General features: G+C 45.7%; 2 protein-coding genes across 3 annotated transcripts; one reads left to right on the top strand and one right to left on the bottom strand.

The window, feature by feature from the left end:
* Window positions 1-49: 49 nt before the first annotated feature.
* Window positions 50-8,801, bottom strand: si:dkeyp-68b7.12 (rho GTPase-activating protein 30). Its single transcript, XM_047341868.1, has 14 exons — window positions 8,365-8,801; window positions 7,790-7,892; window positions 7,500-7,644; window positions 7,215-7,297; window positions 6,466-6,573; window positions 6,156-6,274; window positions 5,882-6,056; window positions 5,488-5,585; window positions 5,239-5,310; window positions 4,096-4,833; window positions 3,682-3,890; window positions 2,950-3,530; window positions 1,260-2,463; window positions 50-1,229 (listed from the first exon to the last, which is right to left on the bottom strand). Exons 1-14 carry the CDS (start codon window positions 8,450-8,452, stop codon window positions 873-875), a joined length of 4,080 nt encoding a protein of 1,359 aa, XP_047197824.1. The 5' UTR covers window positions 8,453-8,801; the 3' UTR covers window positions 50-872.
* Window positions 8,802-10,945: 2,144 nt separating this feature from the next.
* Window positions 10,946-14,429, top strand: si:ch211-155e24.3 (uncharacterized protein LOC100150696 homolog). 2 transcript variants are annotated; one of them, XM_035169808.2, is made up of 4 exons: window positions 10,946-11,506; window positions 12,468-12,571; window positions 12,737-12,836; window positions 13,036-14,429. In XM_035169808.2, the coding sequence occupies exons 1-4, from the start codon at window positions 11,293-11,295 to the stop codon at window positions 13,998-14,000; spliced, it is 1,383 nt and encodes a 460-aa protein (XP_035025699.1). In that variant the 5' UTR covers window positions 10,946-11,292; the 3' UTR covers window positions 14,001-14,429. The 2 variants fall into 2 exon arrangements, with proteins under 2 accessions (XP_035025699.1, XP_035025698.1); XM_035169807.2 differs by having other exon boundaries at window positions 10,947-11,506; window positions 12,465-12,571.
* The last annotated feature ends 929 nt before the right edge of the window (window positions 14,430-15,358 follow it).

The following is a 15,358-nucleotide window of genomic DNA, read 5'->3' as shown; positions in this document are numbered from 1 at the left end:
CAGTTAAGAAACAAAGTTGTGTTAAAATATAAAAATAATAACAACAATCTTGAAAACATCAGTTTATTCACATAATCCAAACACATTTCTTCAGACATCATATTTATCTTAAATGATACATTCCATCCATTATCCCCACTCTTTCAAATTTACCATTTAACTTTCTGGCATTTTCTCTATACAAATACAGTATACATAAATATAGATATACTGTATATATACATATACTTTATATAATTACAAAGTATTGTATAATTAGATAACTAGTGCTAACAGGAGTTAGATTTGAGTTTCAAATATTTACTTCTGATCTAATTTGAGTTATCCAATGGTGCGATGTTCTGTTTTCCAAAGACGCTATGAAAGTTTGGGATTTAAATATATTAAGAAAATAACAATTTATCCAGATGGTTTGTAGAATATTTCATATCTAACATGTTATGGCAGAACTTCAGCTTTAATCTCGTCTCACTCACGTGTTTGCTACAAGTTTCTATATTTTAATCAACGTAATATCAGGTAACTGCAGTTATTCATTTATTCTAAACCTTGTGGTTTAAGACAACGACCATATAATTGCAGAAGCTCCAAGTTGAGACCAGTCAGGGACCTTTGATGCATGTCCCTGACTGTCCGTCCGTCCCCCCCCCCCCATCTCTTACCCCAATATTTAAAACACCTACAAGTTTTCTGGCTGCACATTAAAGTTAGTTTGTGTCAGAAACACCACTCAAACATCATCAGACAGTCAATACTGTTGTAATTTGTATTGAAATAAACAGAATTCAGTAAAAGAATGTGACAAACTTTTATGTCGTATGTAAAAAAAAAACTAAAAACCCGTAAAAATCTGTTTAAATCTCGATACTGGCTCAGAGCACTTCACCCCCCCGGTCCCTCGACCTCTCCTTCTCGCTCCCCCTCTCCTTCTCTCGCCTCATGGTTGCTATGGCAACAGCCTCATCGAAACACATGCTGACGGGACTGTTTCTGCTCGTGTCCTCCCCGTCCTTCCTCATCTCCTTCTCCCTCCTCACTCCGTCCTTCCCCTGTTCCCCTGCACTGACCCTCTCCTGCTCCGGCTGGACTCTCGGTGTGTTTTCTCCTCCTCCCTCTGCGCCTCTACGCTCTCTCTGTGGCTGCTGATGCTGCTGATGCTGCTGATGCTGCGGCTGATGCTGCGGCTGATGCTGCGGCTGATGCTGCGGCTGATGCTGCTGCTGCTGCTGCTGCTGCTGCTGCTGATGATGATGATGATGATGATGATGCTGCGGCTGATGCTGCTGCTGCTGCTGCTGCTGCTGCTGCTGCGGCTGATGCTGCGGCTGATGCTGCGGCTGATGCTGCGGCTGATGTTGCTGCTGCTGCTGCTGCTGCCGGAGGGTCATGGCGGTCAATTTGCAGTGCTGAGGCTTCGGGGGCACGACCGGCACAGCTCTCGCCTGGTAAACCTTTGGGTGTTTGGAGATAACCAGCTTCCTTCCAACTCCTCCTCCTCCTCCTCCTCCTCCTCCTCGGCTTCTGTCACTCTCCTCACACTTGAGTGTTTTAACATCAGACCTGGCGTTTGGAGTTGTTCTACGTTGCTCATCATCGTTTGTCCTGTTTTCTGTCTCTCTTGTGGCCTCGTCTTCTCTGTCGTGATGCTGAGCCTCTTCAATGGCTGCGTTCTTCACCTGAAGTTTACTCGTCTCTTTCTCCTCAGACTCTCGGTGCATCTCTGTGAGCTTCTCTACCTCTATTCTATCTTCTGTCTTGTTTGTCCCTCCTTCCTCCTCTTCTTCTCTTTTTTCTCCTGATCCCTTCACATTCCGCTGCTCCTGCTCCTCCTGCTCCTCCTGCTCTCTAGCTCTCTCTCCTTCCCTCTGAACCTTCTCACTTTCCTCAATCACTTCACATACGACATCCTCAAGTTCCTCCCAAACTTCTCTGCTACTAATGACACTATCCTCCTCTCTGCCACCTTCCTGTTTCTCTTCTTCGTCGTCAGCTGTTCCCTCTTCATCCTCTTCAGTAGGGTTTTCCAACAGGTTCTCATCCTCTTGTTTTTTCTCCAGACCCATTTCTTGACATGTCGTCTCTGTCTCTTTTTCTACCCTCCTGTCCTCTGCCTCGTCAGTGTGTTTTTCTTTTGTCTCCTCTTCATCACAGGTTCCAGGATGTCCCCCAGTCTCCTCTAACCAACCATCACCAGTCTCCTGTGTGGAACAGGAATCTGTGTGACAAGGTGGAAAATCAGTGGGGAGATTATCATCCACTTGCTCCTCCTCCTCTTCCTCTTCCTCCTCCTCTTCCTCTTCCTCATCCTCCTCCTCCTCCTCCTCCTCCTCCTCCTCCTCAGCCTCGATAGTGATGAGTTTCTCCGTCTTCTCACAGCTGGATGTTGAGGGTTCGGAATCACAAGACTTTTCTTTGTCACTTTGAACGTCCCCTGTGATGTCGGGATCTTCTTCTGCTGCCAAGCTGCAGATAGAACCGTGAACAAGCAGTTAACAGACATATAAGTGAGCATGAAGAAGAAGATAATCTGCTTTTCAGGTAAAGATTTTGAGGTTTGTAATATTAGATTTCACTGGACTTATTTAGAAAAGAGTGGATGGTCAGTTTTTTTATAGATTTTTATGATATTTACATTCATGGAATTTTGGAATCTGTTTATTTTTGTGTTCTTTGTGGTAATTTTGTGTTGAGCTTAATATTCTATGTCAACATGAGTTTCTAGTTTACAATTTCAACAGTTACTTTGGGGCAGCTGTGGCTCAGGGTGTAGAGCGGGTTGTTCTATAACCAGGAGGTCGGTGGTTCAACCCCAGTCTTCCCCATTCCATCTGAAGTGTCCTTGAGCAAGGTACTAAATGCTAATACATAATGTAATTGATATGACCTAAGCTGATAATAAGTTTGTTACATGTATTTTGAAATGTGTTTGAAAGTTGGATATGTTGTTACCTTTGTTTTTCTGGTTGATCTTCTTGTTGATGGTCTTCCTCTTCCTCTTCGCTCTTCACTATCTGTTTTCCTTCTCCCTCCTCTTCATCCATCACTTCTTCTCGCTCCTGGTCTCCGGGGGTCGGTTCTTTAGAGTGCGACACCTCAGAATCCTCAGAGCTTTGCGGTTGGTCAACAGGAAGTCTTCTGACGTTATCAGTGTCCAGTTCAAACCTGCTCAGATTGTTTAAAAGGAAATCAGCAGGGAGGCTTTTAACAAACATGCTTCCATCCTCCTCACTGCTGTAATCATCCTCATCACTGTGGTCTTCCTCCTCTTCCTCCTCTTCAGAGCAGGACTCGTCCGGCCCGTGGACAGGAGAGGTCATATAAGGCAGGCTGAGGGATTTAGTGTGTCGGCTGTGCAGGTCGAGGCTCAGCGGCCTGTGTGGTTTGAACACGGTTTGACTCCGGGTGCGTGTTTCGGGGTCCGGCTGCAGGTGCACATGTTGCCCTGCAGGATCCAGGGGAGGCTCAGCTTGAACCATGACTTCATACTCGTCATCTGAGTGACCAGGAGGCTCGACGGAGAACTCGTGCACCTGAGAGATGAAGCGAGGAGAGAGACAGAGAAAGAGAAAGAGAGCATTTTCTGCATCAACTACTAACCCTCCTGGCTCTCTGGCAATGATACTGTCCGCTTCTGCCAACGCACCTTCAAACCACCTCATCTGTAGAATATACAACACAAACCTGATATGAGTTGCTGCTGTCCATGTGGTCCATGGCGCAGCAGTCCATGTGGTCCAGGAATTCAAAGTTATCCTGAACGTAGCCAGACAGCACCTGGTCGTCTCCCTCCGCCACGGTCGAGTTCAGGATGTCGGACGCATCGAAAAAACGAACATCTTCAGGCTCGGTCACCTCTGGATGAGGATCAGCCAGTTCCATACATTTCATATCTGTGAATGAAACACAGCCTACGGTCACAGAGGAGTTAACTATAGACTACACTGCACTAGCAACAGAATAAACTCAAATTGAAAGAATGCAGGGTTAAAGAAACCAGTTCATTCCACATTACAAGGACGTTAGACATGGAAGAAAATAACATTACATTCACCTTGAATGTAAATGTGATCAAGTGCATGAACTAGCTGGACTTACCCATGTAGTCACTGCTCCTGTCGTCTTGTTGGTCGTTTCTTGTTGCATCTTCATCATCTGTGTTGGAGTTGAGGCTTTTGACTAGTTGCTCTCTGGACACACTTCGACCAACCATCACCAGCTCCGACTTCCGTCTACAACCTTTTCTGTCCTCTTCCTCCTTCTCCGCCTTTGCTCCTTCACCCTCCTCCTCGCCAACACTACCTGCCACCACTGTTTTCTCCACCACGTCCACAACTCCTCCCCTGTCTGTCTCCTCCTTTCTAACCTTCCTGCCTCCCTCCACCTTCATTTCCATCCTCTTGATTTGCTTCCTCTCCCCTTTTCCTTCTCCATCCTTTCCTTCCACCCTGTCCCCTCCATCCTTATCCCTGCCACGATGGATGACCCGGTCGCTCCCGCGCCCTTGCAGCACCCCCAATGCCAGGCCGGAGGTGATGTGTAGTGGCACAGTAACCATGGTGGGCCCTGTGATGTGCATGGCCGCTCTTCGTCCTGCTTTGGCCGAGAGACCCGGGGATCTGGACTGGAGACCCTCTAAGCCCTCAGGGTCGAGAGCAGTGTAGGTGCCCTGGGTCCCCCCGCTCACTAACCCTGTTCCTCTGCGGTACGTCACAGCGTATTCACTGCCACCCATTCCACCAGGAGGTGCCGCGGCCTCTGAGCCCGGCTGTGGGGAGGAGGTGACGAGGGGAGACATGTCGGTGGAGGGAGGGGGTTGGGGAGGATGTTTGGAACCTGGAATATAAAACAAATAGTAATTAACCACATAGGTCACAAATTCTACTTATATTTAACATACAAATCAGTTTCCAGTTGATAACGTATATTATGACTTTTGTTTTTCAAATTACAAGTTTTCTGAAATTTTATGTTTAAACATGTAAATGAGGCTATTGACAGAAATAACACTGGAAGGTTGGTGAATATACATAAAACATGAAGTGAAGATTTCTGTCTTAGAGGAAGATAAATATTTTTAGTATTTTTGATGAACTGATCCTTCAAGAAAAAGGGGTGGAGTTTATCCCGCAGGTCGATTTAAGTATGTAGAATTAAATCTTTTCTGCTTTTTACATTTATTTGTATTTGATTTATCTTGAATCACAGAATCCATCGTGATTAGTGTGAGAAGAGCAGCACCTTCATTTGCATATGACTGGATACTGAGGGAGTCCATGCTTCTTGCTGGTCTCATAGAAGGTCTGTCTTTCTCTAAAACAAAAAAAACAGTTTTAAGATATATATATATAAATCTGTTATTCTATAAAACATAAAGAAATACTGGAACACATAGAAGATGATCAACATTAACATAATAATCTAAGATATATATATAGAAATAAAGACAGAAACCAGAGTAGGATTCATTGTCATGAGCAGGTTTTGTACCTTTAGCTGAGTGTTTGTGTCGTTTCCGTGTGTCTTGGAATCGTCCTCCGATGTTGAAGATGGACATCCACTTCCTGCCCTTCAGAGATCCTTTCCTCCTGAGGGGAACACAGACATTCACAGGTAGGTGCTTTGTATCTGATCTGTATTTCTCTGACACATTGCACATATATAGAATAATATCGTTACTGTGTTTATCATATTTATTTTGGATTCTCTTTCTTTTCTTATTTTATTCGTAGTACATTTACATACTGAATTTCCCCAACGAGGATCAATAAAAGTACATTTATCATCTTATAGGACGAATCCTGCATGATTTACTTCTGCCTTATCAAAAATAAATCTGGATTGTGATGTAATGATTCTCCTGATAAATGGACGCTCTCCTCACTTGTCTGTTCCCTCTATGATTGCATGGTAGGGTCTGATGGATGGTGGGCCGTCTCCTGGACTGATGTTCCCATAGTTGGCGACAAGCCGAGGGGGAACAGACTTCAGAAACAGTTCATCCTGATTGGACGCTGTTGATGGAGAGGGGAGGGACTTCCTTCTCTCATCCGATTCATCTGAATACGGCAGAAGAAAGAGATGAGGCCGAGGTAATGGTATGGGTGTGTGTGTTTGTGTGTGTGTGTGTGTCTGTATGTGCGTGTGTGTCCCCTGACCTTCTTCAGGAAACAGCTGAGGGACGTGTGTGAGGATGAACTCCACGACGATGGACTGAACCCTGACCTCCATGAAGGCTGCCGTGCCGTTAAACCCAGTCGACTCAATGTCCTTTGACCTTAAAACACAGATCGATCCATTGATCACTGATTCATCATTAATTGATTGAGTGGCTTATAACTGATTATACTGGAAAACGTAAGGGAAGAAATGCTGAAAGGAATTAATAATGAAATAAATAATAAAGATAGAGTAAAATCTAATGTGTATACAACCCAGACTATATACATGCCACGGATATCAGCGCACCTGAGCAGATTGGGGGCCCAGACGATGGCGAGGTTCCTGGAGTGCATGTTGGTCTCTGAGGAATATGAAGCCATTTTGACAAGGTGACGCATCAGGAACTCCAGAGTCCTGAGGAACAGAGTGGAGACAGGAACCGGGAGTAACAGATTATTGCTCCTCCGCTCGGAGGCAGAGAAACAAGCTGTGAACACGACACTGAGATAATAATTCATGTCAACAATTATTCACAGTTACACAACCAGCAGTTCCTTTCTGGTCACCTGAGAAATGTATTCACTATTTCTGGTGAGTCATGCGTTCACCTCTAGCTCAGTGCTGGTTTGCATTTGGTGGTGAACAGGTCGTGCACGTTGGGTTTTTATTTAAAACGTTTTCGCAGCTTGCTGTTGCTGAAAATGACGCTAACAGGGCGGTGGAATTAAAGGCAAAAATAAAAGCCTTCAAAAACTGCTAAAAGGCAAAATCATAGCATGCAGGGTTTTTCCAGATTAAGGTCCAAGGTCTAATGTGCATCTTTCCTTTCCTATAAAATCTATCTATATGATAAGTTCTAACCATATGAACAAATAGGCCGACTCTTCCCTGGATGTGGACTTTGTACAAACTAACTTTGAAGGGAAACGATGTCACTAAAGTGTCTGGATATCGACTGGATGTCAACTCTCTCCTGCTTCTTAAAGAATTAGTCAGCAAGTTAGTTTATCTCCATCCGGATCAGTACAAGAGGCCGTCAGTGTGCAGCACCGTACCTGTAATGTTGTGGTGGTAGTTCCTTCAGCACATCTCCTATCTTCACCAGCCTATCCTCCTCCAACTGGATGGCAACAGCCTCCTGTCACACAGAAGGATCAGTTCAACACACTGGGACACACCATCTGTATGAATTCCTCCTTTGCATTTATCAGGTCCGTGCTCGTCTGTGTTCACTGGGAGGATCTGGATTTACTCTAATTTACTTATACATACTTTCTTTGCAGAGGTGGTTCTTTAACCCCCCTTGTGATCTTTCTGAAACATTCCACCGAGCTACTCACAGCGAACTTGTCGTACAGCTGGTACGTGAGCAGAGGGTTCGGCAGCTCCCTGAAATAAGCTTTGCACAGAGAGCTGATACAGTGGATGTCCTGCAGATACACATCCTTGTTCAGGTCTGGGCTCCCGTCACTCTCAAACTCCCCCCTGGTGGTGGGGGAACAGGAAGTGTTTACATTTACACATAAAGGTTCAAGGAGAGGCACACACACACACACACACACACACACACACACACACACACACACACACACACACACACACACAACACACACAGGGACACACAACTTGCCTGAGTTTCTGGATGTTGGACGACACTCCAGACAACCTGTAGATTCCATCCACGATGCCATGATGCTCCACGAACTCACTGCAGTATCGTAAGACCTGAGGAACTGTGTCAAATGACTCACGTTAATGACCCGAGTACAACGTGAATCATTCAAAAACAACAAATATGAACACACACATTCTGATGTTGTGTATTTCATCTACAATCTTTCATTCGTTGTAGCCTAGAAACACAAATAGGCTTTGTTCCTGATTTCTCTATTGTTCTGTGTGGACACCTGAACGCCACGTCCATGTAGATTAGCATTAGAGACAATGTGGTGTATTTCATGTCCTTTTGTTTAGATGATTATTTGTAATGGAGCTGTGGGAGAATATGAAATGAACTGAATGAAAATCCATTCCAGTAGACCTGGATTATTTTAACTTTAACTGTAAAATGTGATTAAATAGATTAATCAGGATATACGGATATTTCTATAACACATAGTTTTACACATAGTTAGTGTGTGGAACAGAAAACAACACAGTATATTAGAATTGGACTGTTTCTTGGCCCGGGAGCCGTTTACTCACTCTCCTGAGAGGAGGCGTTCAGGTGCTCGAGCAGATCACATCCAAACACCTTCTCTTTGTTCCCTCCTCTTCTCCGAACTCTTCGCATCTCTTCCTGTCGGCAGAGTTCTCCTCACATCCAGACCGAGCTGCTCCGCTTATCACCCGTCACACCGACTCCACCGGCTCTGGTTAATGTGGCAGTGGCAGAGCAGAGGTGGAGCACATCTCAGAGATTCTGACCGAGCTGCTGCTTCCTTCACTTCAGTGCATGTTGTCGGCAGCTTCCTCTGTGAGCTGCGTTGCGTTGGAGTCGATGTGTTAGGACATACTTTCATTTATCGTCCTCTCTGCAACATGAGAAATAACAAACATTCCTTTTTGTGTCTAAATCAGCCTCCTCCAAAAATCAAACAACAAGTGGCACAGAATACGTTGCTCTTCACTTCCCCCCCCAATGCACTCAAATTATCTTCGAATAAAAGGCCACACCCTTGCCCGCTTTACTTCTCCTATTTAGAGAAGTGAGCCTCTGACTGTTTCACTCCACTCACACCATAATGTCACTCTGGACTGGTGGACGCACCTAAACCTCAAATCTCGGCCCCCGCCCGAGGCCTGAGTTCACTACAGGCCGGCTCTGCTCCCCTCACACGCATGTCACGGCCATTGAGGCCCCTTGTTCACTGCAGCGGAAGTCGAGCCTGAGCACATAGACTCACACAGACATTCAAACTCTCTTCCCCATCCCCTCCATCGTCCTGACACCTGCCCCCTGCTCTCCCTCAGTCCGGCATCCCTCCCTCTCCGTCCACCTCCAGGAAAGAGTTCCAGTGTTGGGAGAAATGAACAAGTTAAGAAGGAAATAAGCGCGTTCCTACCTTCACTCTGCATCGGCACAAGAAGCAGCATATAATGATGACGCAAGAAACCACTAAACTTCCCCTGGTAACTTCCTGAGTGTGTCTCCTTCTCTCGTGCTTTCTCTTTGTGTGAGGCGCACGGTTTCTTCGCCTCTGCCGATTGAGAAGAGAAACCAGTGCATCTATTTCCCTTGTGTGTTATTCACCCTGACAACAAGAACATGGACAGTGAATGTACATGAAGGACAATACAGCCACAGACAAAAGACTAATGTGTTTGGCTACGTATTAATATTTATCACTAGATACTAATGGACAACACAGAGCCTCAGTGAGTACTGCAAAAGTACCACAAACTAACACACGGTACCTCACAGAAAGTACCACAAAGAATCAGAAGGTACCAAAGCAAACAGTCACTACAGTAAGAAAGTATAAAATCACACAGTATTATACATCAATCAATAGAATTTACACCAAAGACAAAACACTACAAAGGAAGAAAAAAGGGCTAAAAGTACTCACCACAACTAATTACATATTTTACTTTATTACTGGGGTAGACCCAGAAGTCACTGGAGGGACGACATATTCCACCTGGACTGGGAAAACCTCAGGATCCCCCAGGAAGAGCTGGATAGTGTGGCTTTCAAAGGGGACGTCTGGGATGGAGGGACAATATTACTATGAAAGAGTACTTCAGAATGAAAGATACAGTGGTAGTGTATACTATTTACTATAAAGTGGTATATCTTAACACCTTTATTGTGTTTTTGCAACATTCAGCAGCATCTGGAGTATTTGATCGACTGAGATTCTCTCATGCAGAGTCAGGAGTTAATACTGAAGTTTTCACTGAGTCAGTATTTGATAAGGTTCCTGTTAAAATGTGATTTCACAGCTCTCCAGAGTTCGCAGTATTTTGAGTTAGTGAAATGGCCACAGAAGCAGAACTACGCTAGAAATAACTAGAGTTAATGGGCATATACTTCATTTATACATATACACAGAATATGTGTGTTGCATCTTTCTCTTGTTTACTTTCCTGCACCTATTTGCATCTGTGGGGAACAGCTTTGTGACTTCCTGTGTCTGAATATGCTCTGTGCTACTTGTGCTGACCTAATTTAGCTGTTATCTGATCTTTAAGAAACTGGTGGCACTTTCTTATACGTATGTATTTTTTAAAATAAATATTAATTCAAAATGGTGTCACTTATAAATCATGAAAAATACATAATATAATATAATAAAATATAATTTAATAAAAACTGAATTGAATAGCTTTTATTTTGATTAATTCATTTTTGACATTGATTTTGTGAAGCACCTTGTAACCTTGTTTAGATAACTGCTTTTTAAATAAAGTTATAATATAATATAATATAATATAATGGACTATGTCAATGGTTACATGAGGAAATGTGATTTAAAGAAAAATAATGATCATAATAATTATAATAATAAGGAAAGGTTTCATGAAATCAACAATAAATAATGATAATGATAATAATAATAATAATAATAATAATAATGATAATAATAATAATAATAATAATAACAGTAATAATAATAATAATAATAATACATTTATAAGAGAGGGAGGAATCATGTCTATAAAGAATTATTTTATTATATTAGTCATGTTGAATTTGGGTATACATTTACTTTAGGGCGTGTTTTCTGACAGTGCGCGTGTAGTTTCACATTTACGGTAACATCGCCAGTGACGACACGGACAGCTGCTATGGTAACCTCGTTTTAACTTCCGGTACGGGCCAAGATGGCGGAAATCAAGCGGAACGAGGGACACGGTGTTTTTAAAAAGCGCACAGACTTTGAGATGTTTGTTTTATTCACGTTGCAGAAGATGTTAAAATATTATTGACGTAAACGGCCAGGGAGGGACAGACACCGCCCGTGCGAAGCGTAAGGGTGAATAATTCGTCATCCCTCGGTACCATCCGCAGGAAAACAACATCCGCCTCCTGACGCTTCTGTGGCCGGGACCTGTCCACGTTCTCCTCCTGCAGGAGTCACACGTTGAGCTAATAGCTGAAGGAGGAGGAGCTGAAGCCGGGAGAAGATGGAGAGCTGCGGCTTCCAGAACCAGCTCCTCTCCGTCATGGAGGTGCTGGCCAAGGCGGCGGTTGAGGAGATCAACCGGCGAGTGGAGGACAGCTGCGCGGTGCTGCGGCTGGAGGTGAACCGGAGCAGGAGGGACATCGAGCTGCTGAAGAACAAGTGTGAGCTGATGGAGGCCGAGCTGAGGAGGAGCAGGCTGAGGGCCCGGAGGAGAGGTGAGGAGGAGGAGGAGGAGGTGGAGAGGAGAGGTGAGGTGAGGTGAGGAGGAGGGGAGAGGAGGAGGAGGAGGCTGAGGGCCCGGAGGAGAGGGAGGAGAGGAGGAGGAGGGGAGAGGAGAGGTGTGGGGAGGTGAGGGAGGAGGAGGGGAGAGGTGAGGAGGAGCAGGCTGAGGGCCCGGAGGAGAGGTGAGGAGAGGAGGAGGAGGTGGAGAGGGGGAGAGGAGGAGAGGAGGAGGAGCAGGCTGAGGGCCCGGAGGAGAGGTGAGGAGGAGGAGGTGGAGAGGAGAGGTGAGGTGAGGAGAGGAGGAGGAGGAGGAGGAGGAGGAGGAGGCTGAGGGCCCGGAGGAGAGGTGAGGAGGAGAGGAGAGGAGAGGAGGAGGTGGAGGTGGAGAGGAGAGGAGAGGAGAGGGAGAGGTGAGAAGGAGGAGGGGAGAGGTGAGGAAGAGCAGGCTGAGGGCCCGGAGGAGAGGTGAGGAGAGGAGGTGGAGAGGAGGAGAGGAGGAGGAGGAGGCTGAGGGCGCGGAGGAGAGGTGAGGAGGAGGAGAAGGAGGAGGAGAGGTGAGGAGGAGGAGGTGGAGAGGAGAGGTGAGGTGAGGAGGAGCAGGCTGAGGGCCCGGAGGAGAGGTGAGGAGGAGGAGGGGGAGAGGTGAGGTGAGGAGGAGGGGTGAGGTGAGGAGGAGGGGAGAGGTGAGGAGGAGCAGAGAGGTGAGGAAGAGCAGGCTGAGGGCCCGGAGGAGAGGTGAGGAGGAGAGGAGGAAAGGAGGAGGAGAGGGAGAGGTGAGGAGGAGGAGAGGTGAGGAGGAGCAGGCTGAGGGCCTTGAGAAGAAGTGAGGAGGAGGAGGAGGAGGAGGAGGAGGAGGAGAAGGAGGAGGAGGAGAGTCCTCTTCATCCACTTGGTGTGTTTACTTTCTGAAACATCATTGTGTGTGTGTGTGTGTGTCTGTTTACCCTCCAGCAGGGGACAGATGTTCTCCTCTGGTCAAAGTGATTCTCAGTAAACAAACTCAGATCCTAGACTGGGACACACAGATGGAAGCTGAGGCCTCACAGCAAACACAGCAGGTAAGAGCACAGGATGGATGGAGAGATAGATAGAGAGAACGATAGATAGAGAGAACGATAGATAGATAGATAGATAGATAGATAGACAGATAGATAGATAGACAGAGAGATAAAACCTCTGTGTAGTTTATTCCCACTCAGTAAGTGTTGATGCTCGTGTTGCAGCGTGCCGACCTGGAGGCTCCTGACGAAGCCCAACATGTGCAGATTAAAGAAGAGTGTGCAGAGGAGGACGAGTGGAAGAACGACACGGACGACAAGCTCAGTGAGTGACGACACAAACTACTGCCACACACAAAGACCCTCAGGTTTTCAATCAGCTGACGTTGACCCGTCGGACGTCACTTCCTCGTCTGCTTCCTCGTCTGCTTCCTCTTTCCTAACTGTCTAATTCCTTATCAATCTTTAATTGTTCCCACCAGATCTTAAATGATGCTCACATGTGGTTCCTTTGCTGTGTTTAGTTTCTGCAGCAGAACCGTCCCCGTGTTTCAAATCCTCGCCACCTCAGCAGACCGACGCCTTCGTGGATCACTACCTCTCAGCCGAGGACCCAGCAGAACCAGGACCAGGACCTGAACCAGAACCAGCCGGGTGCGACACTTTGCCACCAGAGCAGCAGCTGAGCGGCTCAGAACTCGTGGTGAAACACGAGATGGAGGACGAACCAGACGAGAACGAGGCGCCGCTCGATTCCTGCCACGCGTCTGTGACGGTGGACGGTCACGATCAGCTGTGGTTGTCCGGCCTCTGCCGGGACGCAGCCGATCCCAGCTTCTCCTACACGGCGGGGGGGCGGCAGGGGAAGCAGATTCCCGCCGTGTTCACGCCTCAGAGCGAAACTCATTCAGAGGACGCGGTGCCCAGAACTCACTCAGCAGGGAAGTCTCACTCCGTCCTGGTTCGAGTGAAAAGACGAGCGTCCAGAACATTTGGATTTGGATGTCGACGACCACAAGCAGAGGACGGACTCAACGCTCAGATCAACTCCCCGGATCAAAGCTCCATCGCTCACCAGTCGCAGCACCAGCGCAGAGACTTCACTCCCCCCTCGCTCAGGAGCCGAGACGAGGATCCGAATCCGAGCCCGGCCGCCTCCTCCCTCTGCGGGCAGAGCGGCCGCGGCAGCTTCGGCCTGGCGAGGAGGATGAGGACGCCCTGGAGGTCCGGCATCGGCGAGAAGAGGTTCAGCTGCACGTACTGCGACAAGAGCTTCATGAGGTTCAGTCAGCTGAAGGAGCACCTGAGGAGTCACACGGGCGAGAAGCCGTTCAGCTGCGTGCAGTGCGGCCGCAGCTTCACCAAGCAGTGCAACCTCATACGCCACGCCGTGGTGCACAGCGGCGAGAAGCCGTACGAGTGCGCGCTGTGCGGGAAGTGCTTCACCCAGCGCTCCAGCCTCAAGTCCCACCAGAAGACCGCGCACTGAGCTCAACGGGTCTTTTTATACACGTCCGGTTCCTGTGTCCGGTCACTTAAAGAAATGTTGTAGTTTTTTTAAGCACATAGTGATAAAACTGGTTTAATTGTATTTGTCATTTCTATTGTTGTTGTTCTCACTACGTTTGTTTGATATTTTAACATATGATTTAATGTTGACTGGTCTCGTGTTGTAGCTCCAGAATTTAGTTGTCAGAAAAACAATAACCTCTTTTCATATTTCTCACAGATCAAATGTTTTTCCTTCGTCGGACAAAACCCAAAGATATTTAAGTTATTAATCTATTCGTGACAGAGAAAAGCATCAAATTCTCACATGTGAGAAGCTGAAACAGCAAATATTTGACAGACAAATGTATTTAATTGATTAATGGACTAATCCTCACAGCTCTAATTTAGATTAAAGGTTCAAACAGTGTCTGGTTTACTGTGTTTTCAACCTCTCGTAGCAGCCACTCGTTTCCAGTCGTGTGTGTGTGCGTGCGTGCGTGCGTGCGTGCGTGTGAAAATCTGTTCAACAGGTTCAACAACTTGTTAAAAAAACAGGAAGTATGCATAGAAGTGAACTGAAGCCAATAAGCTGCCTGACAGTTAAATACATTTGAATTTCCAAACCATGGTAAATGATCTGAGGGAACATTAAAACCAGCGTCTGGTCCTTTAAACGTTTCTCTTCCTGTTATTAAAGCCTTTGTCTCATAGTTCAACACTAAACCAACATTTGAGCTGCTTTCTTTCAAAGTGACACTTTCCCCCCTTTGGATAAAATAAACTCTTTTATAAATCTGTTCTTAAAAAAAAAAAGTAAATATTTAGAAGATAAAATTCTTGAACCTAATTGCTGAACATGTGTGTGGGAGCACCGAGAGATTACTAAGGATTAAATTAAAATATCAAAACATTTAAATATTAGAGATGAAGAACTAAATTCAGCTTTTAAAATAATTGATTACATCAGATAACAAGCATCTGTCAACATGTAGTGATGCTAAATGGGAAACTATGGTAAAATTTCCTCAAGTTAAATTAACCGTCTCATTTAAGAAAAACATTTTCATTCCACTTAACTGCAACAACCGATTAATAATAATAACTAGTTTGAATTGTGAGAAACTCTTTTTATTTTAGATCTATGCTCAGATCTGTGACAACGATACAAACCAGAGCCTGACTGATCAAAGTATACTGGTCTAATATTCCTTAGTGGGACTCACCTGTAGAAACAACCTTTCAACTTCATAAAGAAGAAAATTCTGGATCATCCACGTTTCAGAACTTGCAAATCAAATCTGAAAGCAAAAGTTTCACATTTCATTTTAAAGTTTTTTTCATCAAGTCAGACTGAAA

This window comes from Hippoglossus stenolepis, chromosome 11, assembly GCF_022539355.2.
Source record: "Hippoglossus stenolepis isolate QCI-W04-F060 chromosome 11, HSTE1.2, whole genome shotgun sequence".
Classification (NCBI taxonomy): Eukaryota; Metazoa; Chordata; class Actinopteri; order Pleuronectiformes; family Pleuronectidae; genus Hippoglossus; species Hippoglossus stenolepis.
The sequence above is the reverse complement of the archived record's forward strand: the minus strand, read 5'-3'. Positions and strand labels throughout refer to the sequence as shown.

Excerpts from the sequence above, each read along its gene's own strand:
- si:dkeyp-68b7.12 (XM_047341868.1), bottom strand. The coding sequence starts at position 8,452 with ATGCGAAGAGTTCGGAGAAGAGGAGGGAACAAAGAGAAGGTGTTTGGA. Across the intron at positions 7,893-8,364 it reads GAACGCCTCCTCTCAGGAGA|TTCCTCAGGTCTTACGATAC; the intron begins GTGAGTAAACGG and ends CATTTGACACAG. Across the intron at positions 4,834-5,238 it reads CCAGTCATATGCAAATGAAG|GTTCCAAACATCCTCCCCAA; the intron begins GTGCTGCTCTTC and ends TTTATATTCCAG.
- si:ch211-155e24.3 (XM_035169807.2), top strand. The coding sequence starts at position 11,293 with ATGGAGAGCTGCGGCTTCCAGAACCAGCTCCTCTCCGTCATGGAGGTG. Across the intron at positions 11,507-12,464 it reads GCTGAGGGCCCGGAGGAGAG|CAGGGGACAGATGTTCTCCT; the intron begins GTGAGGAGGAGG and ends TTTACCCTCCAG. Across the intron at positions 12,572-12,736 it reads CCTCACAGCAAACACAGCAG|CGTGCCGACCTGGAGGCTCC; the intron begins GTAAGAGCACAG and ends CTCGTGTTGCAG.